Source organism: Mustela putorius, unplaced genomic scaffold, assembly GCF_011764305.1.
Source record: "Mustela putorius furo isolate JIRA1106 unplaced genomic scaffold, ASM1176430v1.1 tig00003875_pilon_pilon_pilon, whole genome shotgun sequence".
NCBI classification, from domain to species: domain Eukaryota; kingdom Metazoa; phylum Chordata; class Mammalia; order Carnivora; family Mustelidae; genus Mustela; species Mustela putorius.
In genome coordinates, this window is record NW_025422026.1 from 138,292 (window position 1) to 155,775 (window position 17,484).

The following is a 17,484-nucleotide window of genomic DNA, read 5'->3' on the forward strand; positions in this document are numbered from 1 at the left end:
TTGAGTACTAATATTACCTAATAGCATTTGTTCACTGAGGCTAAGTTATATTATTTATTTATTTATTTAAGATTTTATTTGAGAGTGAGAGAGTGCGGGAGCAGGAGGAAGGGACAGAGGGAGAAGCAGGCTCCTTGCTCAGCAGAGCTCCTGATGAGGAACTCAAACCCAAGAGACTGGGATCATGACCTGAGCCAAAGGCAGATGCTTAACCAACTGAGCCACATAGGCACCCCAGTTATACAATTTAGAATGCCATCATGAAGTTCAAGAACTTCAACAATGTGTAACTGAGGCAGGGAAAGTGATCGACCTAAAGGTATACAGTTGGTGAGTAGGATGGCCAGGATTATGAACCGAGACCCCCTCCTGTGATGTACTACATAACTATGATGTAAGGTCTGAGATGGTCTCAGGAGAGAAAGGTCCAGGCTAATTTGGTCACCAGTGTAAGAAGCAGGTGACTTTCTGTAGATGACTGTGAAATTACGGTTTGGTATGAAGTCCTTCTCTCCGACACTAGCAGGGTCAGTCTTTGGTTGATTAACTAAGAAAGTCAGTTTAAACAAGTACTCTTAGGGAATGGTACATACAGTTTTTAGTATTTTATTTGGAAAAAATATATGTACATTTATTCTCCATTGAAACAGTGCCAGGTCTTTTCTCTGGAAACTGGCCTGCAGATTAGATTTCTGAGTTATCACAGCACTTGGGTCGCTCAATAGGTTAGGCATCTACCTTCGGTTCAGGTCATGACCTCGAGGTCCTGGGATGGAGTCCCGCATTGGGCTCCCTGTTCAGCAGGGAATCTCCTTCTCCCATTGCCCCTTTCCCTGCTCATACTGTCTGTCTGTGTCTCAAATAAATAAAAAGAATCTTTTTTTAAAAAGCTTTCTATGTTGTCTTTTTTTGCATTCAGTTTCAGTTTCTTTAACTGAATTGAGTGAGAATCCTGTGATCACTCCCTCCCTACCTGGTATGTGGTCATCTCACCCATACCTAACTTAGCAAAAATTTTCTTATTGATTTCTTTGTATCAAATCTTTCCAAAGTAGCTGTGTTAGTTTTCAAAAGAACAGTGATTTTTTTTTTGCAGTCATATTTTTTTGGCTTACATAGTGTTTAATGAAGCTATATAATTACGAAGTAAGTGTAGGTATCCTTAACTAGTTTGGGAATCATCACATCTGATTCTTGCTGACTAAACAGGTCATGGAGTAGCAGAGTCACAGGGGAAGTAGATAGTAATTTATTGCCTCTAAGCATATAAGCCTACCGGGGTATCACAGTATTATAAAGGGGAAACACAGGATAGCTAATCCTGTGAGAACAATACTTGGAAATAGGTTATGAAAGATTTGGAACATCTGTTCAATGGGACACTCAGCATGCACATAAAATATTAATAGAAATGTATGTATTTTACGTAAAGACATTCAAGTTATATTTTTAGATGGGAAATTTTTTTAATAGAATGGGTTTTAACTTTTTATTTTTTTATTATTTTTTTAAGATTTTATTTATTTATTTGACAGAGAGAGAGAGGTCACAAGGAGGCAGAGAGACAAGCAGAGAGAGGGGGGAAAGTAGGCTCCCAGCTGAGCAGAGAGCCTGATGTGAGGCTTAATCTCAGGACCCTGAGATATGACCTGAGCCAAAGGCAGAGGCTTAACCCACTGAGCCACCCAGGTGCCCCTAGATGGGAAATAGTTTAGAAGAGCATGAATATTTGTGTGTGTGTGTGTGTGTGTGTGTGTGTACACATATACATAGATAAGGTCTAGGGTTTCCATTCAAGATGGTGGCATAAAAGGATCTTGAACTCATCTCTTCTATGAAATACACACTGAATCTATAGCTCCATATGGAAAAATTTCCTGTGGAAAAAACCCTACAACTAGCTGAGTGACTCCTACACATTAGGTGAGTAAGGAAAAAAAACCTATGTTGAAGTAAGAATCAGTCTTGCCATAAACCCCACCCCTGGTACAGCGACCTGGGATTGGGAGGGTACTCACAACCCCAGGCTTCTCCTTGAGGAGCAAAGGGTTTGAGCCCCACTTCTGGCACCCCAACTTTCAAGACGTACATCTAAGAGACAAGACCCCCAAACATCCAGCTTTGAAAGCCATCAGAGCTTGCACCCATGAAACCCACAAGGCTATAGCAAACTGAGAAACAGTTCTTAAAGCAGTTGCGTGAGTAGACTGACCCACCCTGGAACTCAACACAGAAGCAGCAGACTGAAATGCATTCAGATTTCTGTGAAAGAGGCTCATTTGCTTATCTTAAAGCCCTGAGGGGCAGGCATCTAATTTAACATGGATCTAGGAGCCTAGTAAGGTATTCTCCAAAGATGGAGCTGATGGGTACCATCTTTGCGCTGTCCCTCTGCCTCACTTCTGCTTTCTGGTATCTCCTGGAAAGCAGCTTGAATGCTCGTATGATGCCCCGAGGTTTGCAGTTGCTACCCAGGGTATACCTCTAGATCACCTGGCTCTAGCGGCCAGCAAGACTCACACTCACGGTAGTGAGTATCACAGTATTTACAACAACCAAGACTTGGAAATAACTAAAGTGTCCACCAACGGGGTGAATGGATAAAGAAAATGTGTGTATACGATGGAATATTACTCAACCATAAAAAGAAGGAAGTCTTGCCATTTGCAACAACATGGATGGACCTTGAGGATATTGTGCTGAGTGAAATAAGTCAGACAGAGAAAGAGAAATACTGTATGATCTCCCTCACATATGGAATCTAAAAAAACAAAACAAAATGAAGTCATAGAGAACAGATTGGTGGTTGCCAGAGGCGAGGTTGTGGAGGAAATAGATGAAGGGGTCCAGTGGTATAAACTTCCAGTTAATAAGATAAGCCCTGGGGATGTAATGTACATCATAGTGACTGTAGTAAATAATACTGTGTATTATTGTATATTTATTTTATTATTTTTTATTAGAAATATGTATTATTAGCCCCAGGGTTACAGGTCTGTGAATTGTCAGGCTTACACACTTCCCAGCACTCACCATAGTACATACCTTCCCCAATGTCCACCACAACCCCACCACCCTCTTCCTACACCCCTCCCCCCAGCAACCCTCAGTTTGTTTTGTGAGATTAAGAGTCTCTTATGGTTTATCTCCCTCCCAATCCATCTTTTTTTTTTAAGATTTTATTTATTTATTGGACAGACAGAGATCACAAGTAGGCAGAGAGAGAGGAGGAAGCAGGCTCCCCGCTGAGCAGAAAGCCCGATGCGGGGCTCGATCCCAGGACCCTGGGATCATGACCTGAGCCCAAGGCAGAGGCTTTAACCCACTGAGCCACCCAGGTGCCCCCCTCCCAATCCAATCTTGTTTCATTTTTTTTCCTTCCCTACCCCCACACCCCCCACTTTGCCTCTCAAATTCCCCATATCAGGGAGATTGTATGATAATTGTCTTTCTCTGATTATTTCACTCAGCATACCCTCTAGTTCCATCCACATCATTGCACATGGCAAGATTTCATTTCTTTTGATGCTGCATAGTATATTATATATATATAATATATATTTTTTTAAGATTTTATTTATTTATTTGACAGAGATCACAAGTAGGAAGAGAGGCAGGCAGAGAGAGAGGAGGAAACAGGCTCCCTGCTGAGGAGAGAGCCTGATGTGGGGCTCGATCCCAGAACCCTGGAATCATGACCTGAGCTGAAGGCAGAGGCCTTAACTCATTGAGCTACCCAGGTGCCCTATATTATTATATATTTAAAGTTGCTAAAGCTTAAGAGTTCTTAGCACAAGAAAAAAATGTGTATGTTTGGTGATGGATGTTAACTAGTCTTAGGGTGATCATTTCACAACAGATAAAAATATGGAATTTTTATGTTGTGCGCCTGAAACTAACATGTGTCCATTATATGTCAGTTTCTTTAAAAAGTAATTGATATTTTATTTTTTAAAAAAATATTTATTTATTTGACAGACGGAGAACACAGGTAGGCAGAGAGGCAGGCAGAGAGAGAGACAGGGAAGCAGGCTCCCTGCTGAGCAGAAAGCCCAATGCGGGGCTTGAACCCATAACCCTGGGATCATGACCTGAGCTAAAGACAGAGGCCTTAACCCACTGAACCAGCCAGTTTATATTTATATTTTAAAGTTTATATTTTAGTTTATAGTTTATATTTTATATTTTAAAGTTTAGTTTATAGTTTATAGTTTATATTTTAAAGAGAAAGCTAGGGCACCTGGGTGGCTCAGTCAGTTAAGCGTCTGCCTTCGGTTGAGGTCTTGATTTCAGGGTCTTGGAATGAACCCTGGCATCAGGGTCCCATCCTTCCTTGTGTGTCTCCTCTAGCTTGAGTGGCCTCGTGCATCCCTCCCCTAAGACAGTGCCTGCATCCTAGAGAGAATATAAGGAGAACATAATTTAAGGGAAGACACAGTACATGGTTAGAACCAAGAAAAATGCAGAGTAACAGAAATATCAGTGCTGAGAAGCCTAGGGGAGGGGCAGGCAGGAAAGAGTTCGTGAAAGAGGTAAAAATCTTGAGTTGTGCCTTGAGGTAGCCAATACTTTCCATGGTTTATGTCTCATTTGAATTTTACAAAATCTTGTTAAAGGTACTTTTCCTTGGAATGGAAGGGATTTTTGTGGTCCGCTGTTGGATTCCACACCAGCCGCTGTGGGGCTCTCCCACTGCCTCCTTGGTGTGCCTCTTCCTCCCAGGGCCTCATAGTGGCGTTGTTTCCCAAGCCTAGCCTTCCTTTGGCCTCCCACTCTTCTCTCAAACCCCCTCCCTGGAGGCAGATTTGCTCTACTCACACAGGCTCCTGTCCCACCTCACCCCCTGCCATCACCATATCCCCTCCCTTTTCCATGGCCTGTCTTTATGGCCACTTTGGTCCTGCTCAGCCACAGACCTGACCTGCCTTTCTGGTCCCAACTCTGAAGCTGTTCTGTGAGATTCTCTGACCACTGAGGGTTACAACTATATCTGTCTTCATTGTATCCCTGTGGGCTGCCACAATACTGATGTCCAGGAGGTGTTTCATAATGTTGATGGAGTGAATTAATTCACCTTCCTGTGGAATTTTTGTGATATGCCTACTTCATTCTAGTTGTTTCTGTTAACCTTTGTTTTGGCCCTAATTCCTAATTATCTCTTTATTCATTAGCTTCTGGACATGTTTCTCCACCTCTGCGCTCTGCCTTTTTCTGGTCTTCTGTTCTTCATTCTTGATTCCTGGTATTTCCATACCCACATTTCATCATCATGCATCAGTGCTTTGACATTCTCTCATTCTCCAAAATATGCAGAATCTAAAGACCTCATCTCAGTGAAGTTGGCCCTCCATTCCTATTTCTGCTTCTCTCCAGAAGGAAGCCTGCAGTGCACATGGCTGTGTGCCTGTCTGACCCTGCCCCTGAGTGTGTCTGCACTTACATCTGCTCCCCATCCCCTCCCCACCTCAGCAGCTGTGTACACATGGCTTTCAGAGTCCGATTCGAGCCCCATCACATTTCCAGACTCTCCTGTACTTTGCTTCATATTATCTGTTCTCCATTCTAAGCCCCCTCATCCCCATAACTTTCACTGTATATGTGTCATTCTTCTTCTGGCCATGCGACCCTGCCTTCATGTCATTATGCCCCCAGATCATGAGTCCCCTCAACAGTAACTGTGTCTGGTATATCATGTTGGTTTTTTTTTTTTTTTTGTCAATATCTGCATAGTACTGGTGCACAGGTATTAAGTTCTGTGGAATTGAATGAGATGTAGGAACTTGATAATGTGACAAAACAATGTCTGTAATACGTTTTCTTTATTATTCTTTTTTTTTTTAAGATTTTATTTATTTATTTGACAGAGATCACAAGTAGGCAGAGAAGGAGGCAGAGGGAGAGGAGGAAGCAGACTCCCTGCTGAGCAGAGAGCCCGATGCGGGGCTCAATCCCAGGACCCTGGGATCATGACCAGAGCCGAAGGCAGAGGCTTTAACCCACTGAGCCACCCAGGTGCCCCGTTTTCTTTATTATTCTTTTAAAGAGTCTCAGGTCATCTGTCAGTGAAGGAATTCGGGCAGTAGATGAATGAATGTGTAAACAAGAGGACATAAGGAAGAAAAAGGTACCCTCCAGTAGATTTCTTATGCTGCATGCCAGTTGAAGCCCTCTCCTCTTGTCTCCGCGAACTTGTCAGCACTATTCAGCTTTTTTTCAAAGCTCTCACGCATGTGCATTTTATGCATTATGTCACGTTATCTACCTGAAATAATAAGACAGAATATTAGAGGTACCCACACGAACTCAAGATCACCCAATTTTTCCAGAACAAGAAACAGTGATAACTGTTGTCGGTGCAGCGCTTGACAGTTAATGACTGTATAAATTGTCAGTGGCCCTGTAAAGAAAATAGGCCTATATTAGAGACTAGGGGAGAAGTGGGCTTTCCAAAGCAAACTCAGGATTCTGCCGTAGGTTTGTTGTTATTTTCTGATCCTGTGTTCTTTATGTTCTGGTGTTCACTTTAATTTTTTTGATTCCCAGTAGTTAGCATGCGGTGTTGGCTTAGTTTCAGGTGTGTGAGACAGGCAACGGCTCTGTACATCTGAGGGCTCACCCTGGGAGTGTGCCCCTTAGTGCTATCTCCAGTTTAAAGTGCCCACGATGTCATTCATGATCCTAACGATGTAGGGGCACAGCGGGCATTGGGAGTCTGGGCTTCTGACTCTCGCCTGCTGCTCTGTACAATGTTTTCTATGTGTATTATTAGCATATTTGTTAAAATCTCAGTGGGGAGAAAGCCTGTTTGAGGGACCTTCTGTTTAATTCGCCTCTGGATCTCCTCACAACTTTTGTCCAAAGAATGCTTGTCATGCGCTTCCAGACAAAACAGTAAGCTTTATGAGAGCAGGGTGTATTTCTTGCTTTATTTTCTCGTGTCCCCCTCCTCCCCCACCCCCTGTCGGAATGAACGTCGAGCTCCCAGGGGTGTTCAGTAACTATTTATTGAATGGATGACTTTGTATTTTTTTGTTCTTTAAGGATGAGAGTTTTCATAATGTCCCTCAACCTCTTTGATAATATTTGTAGTGTAAAAGGTCTTTAATGATTTGGTGCTTGGGCATATAGGTATATGCACATGTAAACTGAGAGGGTCAGTACGATCGGAAGCCAAAGTTAAAACATGAATAAAGGGCCATAAGAAAACAAATGGAGGGGCGCCTGGTGGCTCAGTTGGTTAAACGTCCGACTCTTGATTTTGGCTCAGGTCATGATCTCAGGGTCATGAGATTGAGCCCCGCATTGAGCTCTGTGCTCAGCAGGATGTCTGCTAGATATTCTCTCTCTCCCTCTGCCCCTCCCCTGCACGCGCACATGCAGTCTCTCTCTCTCTCAAATAAACAAATCTTTTTTAAAAAATAGGAAAGAAAGCCCATAGAAAGATTCAGGATGGGTAAAAGAAGAAATAAGAGTATAGAATATGAGAAAGCAAAGTCTAGGGTTTTTTTTTTTTCTCTATAAACTTGCAATAGAATATGGAAGTATGCTTATTCTAGAACTAAGATTTGTATTCTTGATAATTCTGTGTTTCATAGAAATATTCAAAATATAGCATGCCCTATATATTTGAAGTTAACTTTTGGTCTTATATTTTCCTGCATTTAGCATGGGAAATAAAGATGATTAAGAGTAAAGATGGTGACATTTTTTGTTTGCTTAATTTTTATTTTTATAGATGTGTGTGTTGAGGCTTATACAAGTTATTTGATCAGTTGAAAAGATTGAAAAAATCTTAAATTCACAAAGTTCTAAAGAAACCTCTGCACTAGAAGCAAGCAGGTAAGCATTTTTTTTTTAACTAAGTAGCGCATAAATTAATATTTCACATCCAGTCTAATTAGGCGGGGACAGCTTAGTTAGAATTCATTTCTGAACAGGAAGAAAATCCAGGTTTGTGGCTAGAATGTAGCTCCAGGAGAGTGGAGAGCAGGAAATGCTGAAATCTATAACACGTTCCTATAAACCCTTTGGTTATAGACCACAGTTCCAACACGTCATTATGCTTGCAGTGGAAAAGTATATTTGGAATCACCTTCCCTGAGGACTAGCAAAGTCCTGTTGATCTTTAAGGCATACCTACCATTCATCTTGGTTTTTCTCCATCTCATTTTTTTTCCTAGACATGCCCAGAGTATTACCATTGATGTATTTTACACCAGCATTATATTATTATGAAACAGTATAGGACACATCCAGTTGAAATTTACAAACAGGAAAGAAAAATCTTATGAAATAGGAAAAAGATGATGGCTCTCTTTGTTATACTGTTATTGTCTTGTTCCCTTCCTGGTGTGAATTTTCAATCAGCCAGGGTAGATGAGTGACTCAAAAAATGAGTAGTTAGGTCCTGTCAGCACCATGAGACGCACAGTGGTGCAGTGGGAGTAGCCCGGGCTGGTCCTGCACATACCAGCTGGGCTGCCTGCGTCAAGGTCGCCTGGTGCTCTGCGTGCTCTGTTGTGTGAGGGTAACAGTCCCTCCCCCTGCAGGCAGAGTTAGTTTTCTAAATTTTAGGAATTAAGGTTTTAGATTTGGAAGGCACTTGAGAGGCCATATGCTCCACATGTCTCATGATGGAGATTAAGAACGGACACATCCCAAAGGAAGCGATTCTCTGGTCCTAGGTCTCTGCCCCCTTTCACATCAAGGCATTCAACTAAGTGGTCAGCCTCCACTGTGCTTGTGTCTCTAGCCCATTGCACTCGTGCTTCTGCCTCCGTTCGTCCACACTTAGCAGACAGTCTGTATGCGGCCCTTCTGCAGCCCGTGTGTCTCCAGCGGCTCTGCTTCGCTGCGGCCCTTGGCAGCGCCTGCAGCCCCTCCAGCCATGTCCACGTTCGGCCCCTGGGGAGCTGGCCCTCCAGTGTTCTTCCCGTCTTTGCTGTTGCTGCTGTGCTCCTCGGATAGAAACACCTCAGTGAGCTCTGTGTCTACAATCCTGTCCCTTTGCAACACTGTCCTTGATAAACAGACATTGTGCGCTTTCTTGCTCAGAATTACCTTGGAGGACTTTTTTCTCCAGAAGAGCAGCTCTGAGCTCTAGAGTCAGGAAAGCCAGAGCAGCAGTCAGCGCACGGTAAATCCATCATGCTCTGCCAGGCCCAGAAATGCGGAGATAAGGATAAATAGGAAATGCGCATGGGATCAGTCAGTAGAGGTTGGGATTGGTCGTGCAGAGCGCTTGCCTTCCCTCCACACCAGTTCTGATGCTCTGGGACGGGGCACACCGTGGCAGATCTCCAGACATTTTGGGTTTCCTTACAGTGTGTTTACTCACTACCTGACTGCCCATCCTCAGATGTGGGATGCCTCATAGAGCCCAGCAGGGGCTTTGGGGCCTTTGTTGTGGTTTTTTTTTTTTCTTTCACTGTTCGGCTTCCTTTTGAATGGTGTTGACACTTTCTAATGTGGGGGGCAAGAGGGAAGCGTATCCAGTCCACTTGATGGCAGATGCACTGTGAGTGATTTCTCACAAGCTCCCGGAGCACCGAGCTTGCTCTTTCTGCCGTTGGGTAAATGTAAACTTGGAGTCCGCTGCTCTAAGCGATTTCCAAGGTTGCTGCTAGGCGGTCAGTTTTAGCTGATTGAGGAGACAGCAGTAGTTGGTACTGGGGAGGTACTTGGGAGGGAGAATGAGGCAGGTGGAGAAGAAGAGGGGGATTCGGGTATGAACGGTAGGACAGGGCAAGAGAGAGGAGGGGGTTAGAGAATGGGAGAAGAAGGGAGAAGAAGGGCATGAATGGGAGAGCCCGAGGAACGTGATGGAAACATGCAGTTGTAACCACACTGACCTAAAATAGCTCCATCCCCTTGCCTGGGCCCTGTGGCCCGGGCCAGGCTGTGTCGGTGGCTTCTACGACCTTCCCGTTACTCACCCCTCGCACCTGGGGCCTGCTGCACAGACAGTTTGTCCTGAAAATTGATGGCGTGCAGGTGCAGGTGCCTGAGCGCTGTAAGGCATGGGGGGCGGTGGGGGTGGCAGGTTTTAACTTTGGGAATTACACTTCTCTAATTGTCTCTACTAGCCCTCTCTGGACTAGACAGATTTTGGAGAGAATTGCCACAGAATTTAACCAGTTACAGTTTCATGCTGTTCAGAGCAAAGTAAGACCTTCTGGACAAAGTAAGACAAGTAAGTGTTGGTTTCGATTTTCAATTTGCTGTTTGCGAATTTCCTGGATGATTTTGGTTTGACCTAGCATTGCCCCCTGATAATTGCTACTCTACAGGATTTTGAAGCTAGCTTTGAATTTTTTTTTTTCAGTGTCTCCTGCTTGGGACCCTGCTTCCATTATGTCACACTAGATAGATTTTGTGTATAGACACAAGCGTAGTCTCCAAACTATGCAAGTAAAATTAATTCTGAATTTCATGTAACTTGACACATCATATGATGTAGTCAGAGTTCATTTATCCAAAGCCCTTGACTGGGTTTAAATGCACGTTTGTCAGATTTACTCCGTAGCTTAAGAGGCAAATAACTTTTTGTCGTTCAGTAATTGTCTAAACTTCACTTTGATGAAGCCGACTTACTTTCAAAGAAATCATAGGGAGGGGATGCCTCAGTGGCTCAGTCAGTTAAGCCACTGCCTCTGGGCTCCTTGCTTGGCAGGAAGCCTGCTTCTCTTTCTGCCTGTGCCTCCTTGTGTGCTTGTGCTCTCTCTCGACAAATAAATAAATAAAAACCTTTAAAGAAAGAAAGAAAGAAAGCAATCATGGGGAAAAGAGATTCATTGTTATTCTCTAGGAAATGTTGGGATTTTAATCTTACATATATTCTGGTAGAATTAGAGGCTCGCTTCATATATATAACACATATGTATATAAATTATACACATATATTTGAGCTTTTAGAAACTGTTGTGCCTGGACCTTCTTTCCTGGTCTCTCTGTTCTTGCAGCGTATAGCCCACATTACGGCCATGCTGCAGCAGTCCCTGGGAGGCCTGCTGCTAGAAGGGCTTCAGACTTCCAATGTGGACATCATACGGCACTGCCTCCAGACTTACGCTACAATTGACAAGACACGGGATGCAGAGGCGTTAGTCGGTCAACTACTGGTGAAACCGTACATGGATGAGGTTTGTGCCCCCATGCACCTCATTCCGCAAACACAGAGCATCTAATCTGGCTTCGTTTCTTGACTGGGTGCGAGAGAGCTCAGGGCTCTTCCTTGAAGATGCTCCTAGTTCCTGCTCTTCTGGTTGTAAGAAAAGGTTGGTCCCGCTTGGTGCCCATCAGCATGGCAGGAATCAGGCATGTGCTCTGGTCTCTTCCAGTGATGCCATAGCTCAGGGATCATCTTAATTTAGTAGGGGTGAGGGACTTGCCTAGGAAGAAGGTACAGATCAGAACATTTTCAGGTCAATTTCCATTTCCATAAGTTATACGTTAATGAAGTTGCCAAAAAGCGTGACCCCACTAAGGCGCCCGTGACCACTGGAGGAGTTGGAAGACAGCTCTGTGCGCAGGGAAAGTCCGTGAGGGGAGGCATCTTCACAGAATTGATGTGGCCTAAGTCTTGAAGACCATGGGGGAGTTTGCCAGGCTAGGAAGGTGGGAGGGAGGGAATATTCAAAGATAAAGGGCTTTTAAGGGCGAGTTAGCGGGGGTAGTACCTTTAAGTCTGGAACTTGGTTACCCAGTGTTCTTGACCTATGAGGATACAGTTAAATACAGGGAGTCAGTGTATCCTGCCTCTGAGCGGCCGGAGTATGGGCTGCACCGTGTGAGGCCGCCAGCAATAAGCAGCTTCCCATTTAGAGAGCATCGGTTTCATCTAGTTCAGGCTGACAGAAGTCATGAAGCCAGTCTCAGCGTTTGAGGGCTTTCTTCCAGTCACCTGCCAGTGCGAGTGTTCTTTCTGTCTGGTAAGTATAAAGCTACCCATCATGACTTCAGGATGAAAGGCTTCCAGTTTTAAAACGGGACAGTATCCCAGTGATAGAAGTGAAATTTAAGGATTAATTTCAGTAATCTTCTCAGCTTCATTAGGACTACTAAAAGTAAATGATCTGTCAGTTCTTTGTACATATCCTATTATAGTTCATAGCTCTCTCTGTGGGGGTGAAAAAGATCACATTATTCTTTGTCACTAAATGAAAATATTTTAGTTATTTAATTTATGCCCTTTACATTGAACTGAATCTAATATGCTAAATTAGGGAAGTACTTTACGTTTCCGTGTCATTAAATGAACTGTGGCCACGTTTGTATTTTAAGTTTGTATGCTTGTCATTCACCTCCTGCAACTCAGCCTCACCAAAAAAAAAAAAAAATACTAAAGCAAAATAAGATGTGTTTTCTTCCGTCATTTTCCATCTCAGCCCTTTCGCTGTTCTGGAGATGGTAGAGGATAAGGCCAGGGTGAAGATGGTACAGAGCTGTTGTCTGTAGATACAGTATTTCGTTTTTAAGCTCAGAAGGGAAGCAGATGAGTGTGTGTGATGTTTTAGCTTCAGGCCAATCTCTGTCCCTCAGTCTCTGTGTCCCCCAGGGTTGGAGCAGTATTCCCAAATCCTGGGACCTAGATTTTCGTGCCGTTGTTACTTACCTCCTGTTTAGAAAGCATACTGAGTGGGGAGGAGGAAGGACGAAGTGCATTTTTAAGGTTTACTTGATTCTTTTCTCTGTAGTGTATAGTTCATACTTCTCTTTTAGGTGCTTTAAAAACAAACAAACAAACAAACAAATAAATAAATAAAAATAAAACGCTCTTCCTTCTGCTAGGTGATTGTAGAGCAGATCGTTGAGTCTCATCCGGATGGCCTGAAGATCATGTATGCTAGTAAGCTCCTGGAGTTCGTTCCTCACCACTGCCGTCTTCTTCGAGAGGTCACAGGAGGAGCCATCTCAAGGTGACGTAAACTGCTGTGTATGCACCTGAGCTCAGTTTAGTGACTACCTGTCACCTCCTCATGTGCCGCTGATCCCTGGCTGTCCTGTCTGACCCGGGAACGTGGGAACGTGTGCTCTTCCCTATTTGTTACCAGTGCTGTGAGGCAGGTGTCGCTTGCCTGGGTTTACAGGGAAAGGGAATGAAGAGTGGGGACGAATCTTAACGGTGACATTTGTGTGACTCCAGAGCCTCTGCTTTTCTCTTGTCTATACTTGCTCCTTAACCAGGTTCAAAATCAAAATTGGTTTCCTTCCATTATAGTGATGTCATCATTGGTCTAGAAATACCAATTCATTTTGGGGCACCTGGGTGGCTCAGTGGTTTGGGCTGCTGCCTTCGGCTCGGGTCATGATCTCAGGATCCTGGGATCGAGCCCCGCATCGGGCTCTCTGCTCCGCAGGAAGCCTGCTTCCCTCTCTCTCTCTCTCTGCCTCTGCCTGCCTCTCTGCCTACTTGTGATCTCTGTCTGTCAAATAAATAAATAAAATCTTTAAAAAAAAAAGAAATACCAATTCATTTTAATTCAACACGTTTTATACTGATGGCAATTAAAGTCATGTTTGGTTTTCCCTCCCTCTCTTATTTCATTTCCATGGCTTTCTAGTTCTGTTTCATGAATATCCCATTACCTTCCACCATCTCCGTCATCCCAGTCTAGACCTTTGTCACCTTTTGTTCAAGGGTAGTGGGCTCTCCCCACCTGGTCTCCCAGCTCCACCTGTCCCTCTTCATTGCAGCCCTCAGCTGTCCCACCTGTCCAGAGCTCTGCAGCCTTCCTGAGTCGCTCGTGGCTTCTCATCGCCCACAGAGGAACATCCAGTCTTCCTGGCGCAAACTGTGACCCTTGGTGCTTGAGTCCTAGTGGTTCTCCGCTGTACAACTTTCTACTGTGGAACTTTCCCCCATACCACTATGGTTCCTGGCCAGACAGCGCTTAACCTTCCCTAACACACCTGGTACAGAAGATCCCTAACTTCACCTTGGTTCAGTTTATGGATTTTTGACTTTTTATAATAGTGCAGAAGTGATATGCGTTTAGTTTGGATCTTTTCCCAGGCTGGCGATCTACAGTAGGGTCCTCTTTTGTAATGCTGGGCAGGGGCAGCGAGCACAGCCCCCAGGCAAACCACGTGATCACGAGGGTCAGCAACCAACACACTTGAACCGTCCTGTTCTGGCTTTCGGTGCAGTGTTCAGTAAGTTACATGAGATACCAGACACTTTATTGTGAAATAGGCTTTGTGTTAGAGGATTTTGCCCAACTGTGCAATACTGTAAGTGTTCTCAACACATTTAAGGTTGGCGGGGCTAAGCTCTGATGTTCAGTCGCTTAGGTGTTTTCCATGCATTTTCAACTAAAGAGATTTCCAGCTGAACAATGGGTTTATTAGAAGCCGAGGCTGTCATAAGCCGAGGAACATCTGTCTGTACTGTGCGCCTCTGTGTTTTCCTTCATTGCTTCCTGTCTCATATCCCTCTGTCTTTCTGCTGATCTGTCACTCCACATGAAGCTCCAGTCAAATACAAATTCTTTTTTTTTAGGTTATTTATTTATTTACTTATTAGAGAAAGCATAAGCAGAGGGGGAGGCAAAGAGTGAAGCAGGCTCCCCACTGAGCAGGGAGCCCGATGTGGGACTCGATCCCAGGACCCTGAGATTATGACCTGAGCCACCCAAGCGCCCCCAGGCTATGATTATTTCAAGAAAAAGTCCTATTTGTGAATTCTTTATCTAGTGAAGATGAGTTAAAATCAGAAAGTCAACTCTGCCACCTTTAAAAACCCAGGAACAGAAAAAAATTCCAGGAGCAGGTATAACCCTATCCACAATAAATCAATTTCAATCCAGTCCTGAAAACTAATACAGAGTAGGAAGAAAGCATTACAGAAAAATTTTTTCATTAATCAAGCTGGAAAATAACGGGCCTTACACGAATGCCCTTTAGGAAGACAGTTCTTATAGTTTTATGTTGATGGAAACTAACATTACATTCGAAATGCATGTTAAAACCATGACTGTAGACTAACTACCACTTTCAGTCATCAGAAGATGAAAAATGGTCAAGAGTCACCCAAACTGAATCCTGGTTCCTCCTGGAAAATGTGTTCCTAAATATTTTCCCCCTTAACTACTGTGCTCTTTCTGTATCTTACACAGCAGACACTGCGATGCACAAACACATCCAGAAGGCCTTTGAGGGCTGACAGCCTGCTGGAACAATGAGGAATTCACCCGGGTTTCTGCCTTTCTGCCGGGCCCAGAACGTTCTGGATAACCCAGGTGACGTGTCATGAGAATACAAGTGTACCTCACACCGTACGTATCATCTCCTCAGGGTAGACACCAAAATCCATGTTCGTATATGAAAATCCGAGATGCATACAGAAATCAAGAGTGATACTGTCATCTTGAAAGAAAAACACACTGTTGCGCTGCCACATGCCTCATTTCTCCTCGAGTGACTGCAGGAAGTAGCAATTGCAGTCAGAAATCTCAGAAAGAAAAATTAGAGTAAGGGCAACACCTGAAGTTTACTCCTAAAAATACTTGGAGAATGACTGTGACCAATAAACCAGGGCTTAGTTCATGATACTATGTCAATGAGCTTATACCATCCCATGTCCTGGTCAAACCTTCATGTCTGGGAGATGGAGGGACGTCTTCATCTTCCAGAGCTACTATTAGGGAAAAAGTTGGAGACAATACTGACAGGAGTCCCTACTTCAGCAGGAGGGCCAAAAACACCTTGCCCCTCCATAATCCCAAATTAAAATAAACATCTCGGGGCGCCTGGGTGGGTTAAGCTTCTGCCTTTGGCTAGGGTCATCTCAGGCTCTTGGGATCGAGCCCCATGTCGGGCTCTTTGCTCAGCGAGGAGCCCACTTCCCTCCTTCTCTCTCTGCCTGCCTCTCTGCCTACTTGTGATCTCTGTCTGTCAAATAAATAAAATAAATAAAATCTTTAAAAAAGAAAAGAAACATCTCATTTTACTAGTGTGCAGCAGTGACTATGCAGGAAAAATTATTATTATATTATTATTAGATGATATATTATTATTATTATTATTCTTGTACTATATTGTTAACCTTTTGAATTCAGACGCCTAAAATTTTTAATAAAATATGAAGGCCTTTTTTTTTTTAAGATTTTATTTATTTGAAAGACAGAGATCACAAGTAGGCGGAGAGGCAGGCAGAGAGAGGGGAAAGCAGGCTCCCCATTGAACAGAGAACCCGATGCGGGGCTTGATCTCAGGACCCTGGGATCATGACCTGGGCTGAAGGCAAGAGGCTTTAGCCCACTGAGCCACCCAGGCGCCCCATGAAGGCTTTTTTTAGAGAACAAAAACTTCAGACTATATCTTTATCCTAGAAGTTCCCACTACAACTGGCTTCTGTCTTGGCCAACATTTAGCCATTCAGATAAAGTCCGTATTTAGTGCTTCGTGTGTATGCATGTGTAAAATAAGAGGACAGTCATATATCTTTAAGATTGTGTATAATAACCGTGAAATAAGGATTCTTGATACACAAGGTCTCGTTCTGGGGAAAACAGCTGGAGAACAGTATGCAGTTTTCAAATGACAGAGGGGAAATACGCATTTGGTTATGAGAAAGGGAAGGAGAACAAGACCAAATATTAATAAAAGGGAAAAAAGCTTTTTTTGCCATCTTTCCATGCTGCAGTAACAGTGTGAACAAATGTCCCACAGATGCCCTCAAGAACATTAACACTGCTGAAAGGGGAGGCCAAGGCCAGGTTCTTAGGAGGCCCTGCACCAAAGTCATCATCCCGTTTCCTCACTGTGATGACGAAGCATGAGTACATTGGCAAATTTGAAATTATTGATGACCACAGAGCTGGGAAAACTGCTGTGAACCTCACGGGCAAGTTAAACAAGTGTGGCATGACCAGCCCTAGACTTGTATAACTGAAAGATCTAGAAAAGTGGCAGAATATTTCCATCCCCTCAGTTTGGTTTCACTGCGTGGAAAAATTCTTCTGGCATCATGCACCATGAAGAAGGAAGAATCCAGGCAGGAGGGAAAATCCTGGGATTCCTTTTTCCTAGAAATATAATATACATGGCACGTGAAATGCCTCAATGGGGGGTAAAAAAAAAGGAAAATAAGTTACAGTCAACTAATGTTTGACAAGGGTGCCAAACAATTCAATGAGGGTAAGAACAGTATTTTACTCCCAAGCAGCCACATGCAAATAATGAAACAGGAGTCCTGCCTCACACCATATAGAGAAAATAACCCAAAATGCATCAAAGACATAAATGTAAGCATTAAAATGATAAAGTTTGGGATGCCTGGGTAGCTCAGTTGGTTGAATGCCTGCCTTCTGCTCTGGTCATGATCCCGGAGTTCCCAGATCGAGTCCTGCATCAGGCTCCCAGCTCCACAGGGAGTCTGCTTCTCCCTCTGACCTTCTCCTCGCTCATGCTCTCTCTCATTGTCTCTTTCTCAAATAAATAAATAAAATCTTTTAAAAAATAAAAATAAAATAAAATGATAAA

At 43.6% G+C, this 17,484-nt stretch overlaps 1 protein-coding gene across 20 annotated transcripts in view; it reads left to right on the plus strand.

The window, feature by feature from the left end:
* The window catches only part of LOC123388103 (conserved oligomeric Golgi complex subunit 2-like), a 31,700-nt gene extending 14,643 nt beyond the window's left edge, over window positions 1-17,057 (plus strand). Inside the window, exons 1-7 of one of the 20 annotated variants that reach the window (XR_006602647.1) lie at window positions 6,020-6,124; window positions 7,736-7,839; window positions 8,824-9,136; window positions 10,086-10,192; window positions 10,962-11,141; window positions 12,790-12,917; window positions 13,696-17,057. Coding sequence is in view for 9 of the 20 variants with exons in the window: in XM_045067199.1 (XP_044923134.1) it covers window positions 10,776-11,141; window positions 12,790-12,917; window positions 13,696-13,738 (537 nt within the window). In the remaining 11 variants the exon portion in view is untranslated. The other 19 variants (XR_006602651.1, XR_006602649.1, XM_045067206.1 and 16 more) reach the window with 19 other exon arrangements.
* Window positions 17,058-17,484: the final 427 nt, after the last annotated feature.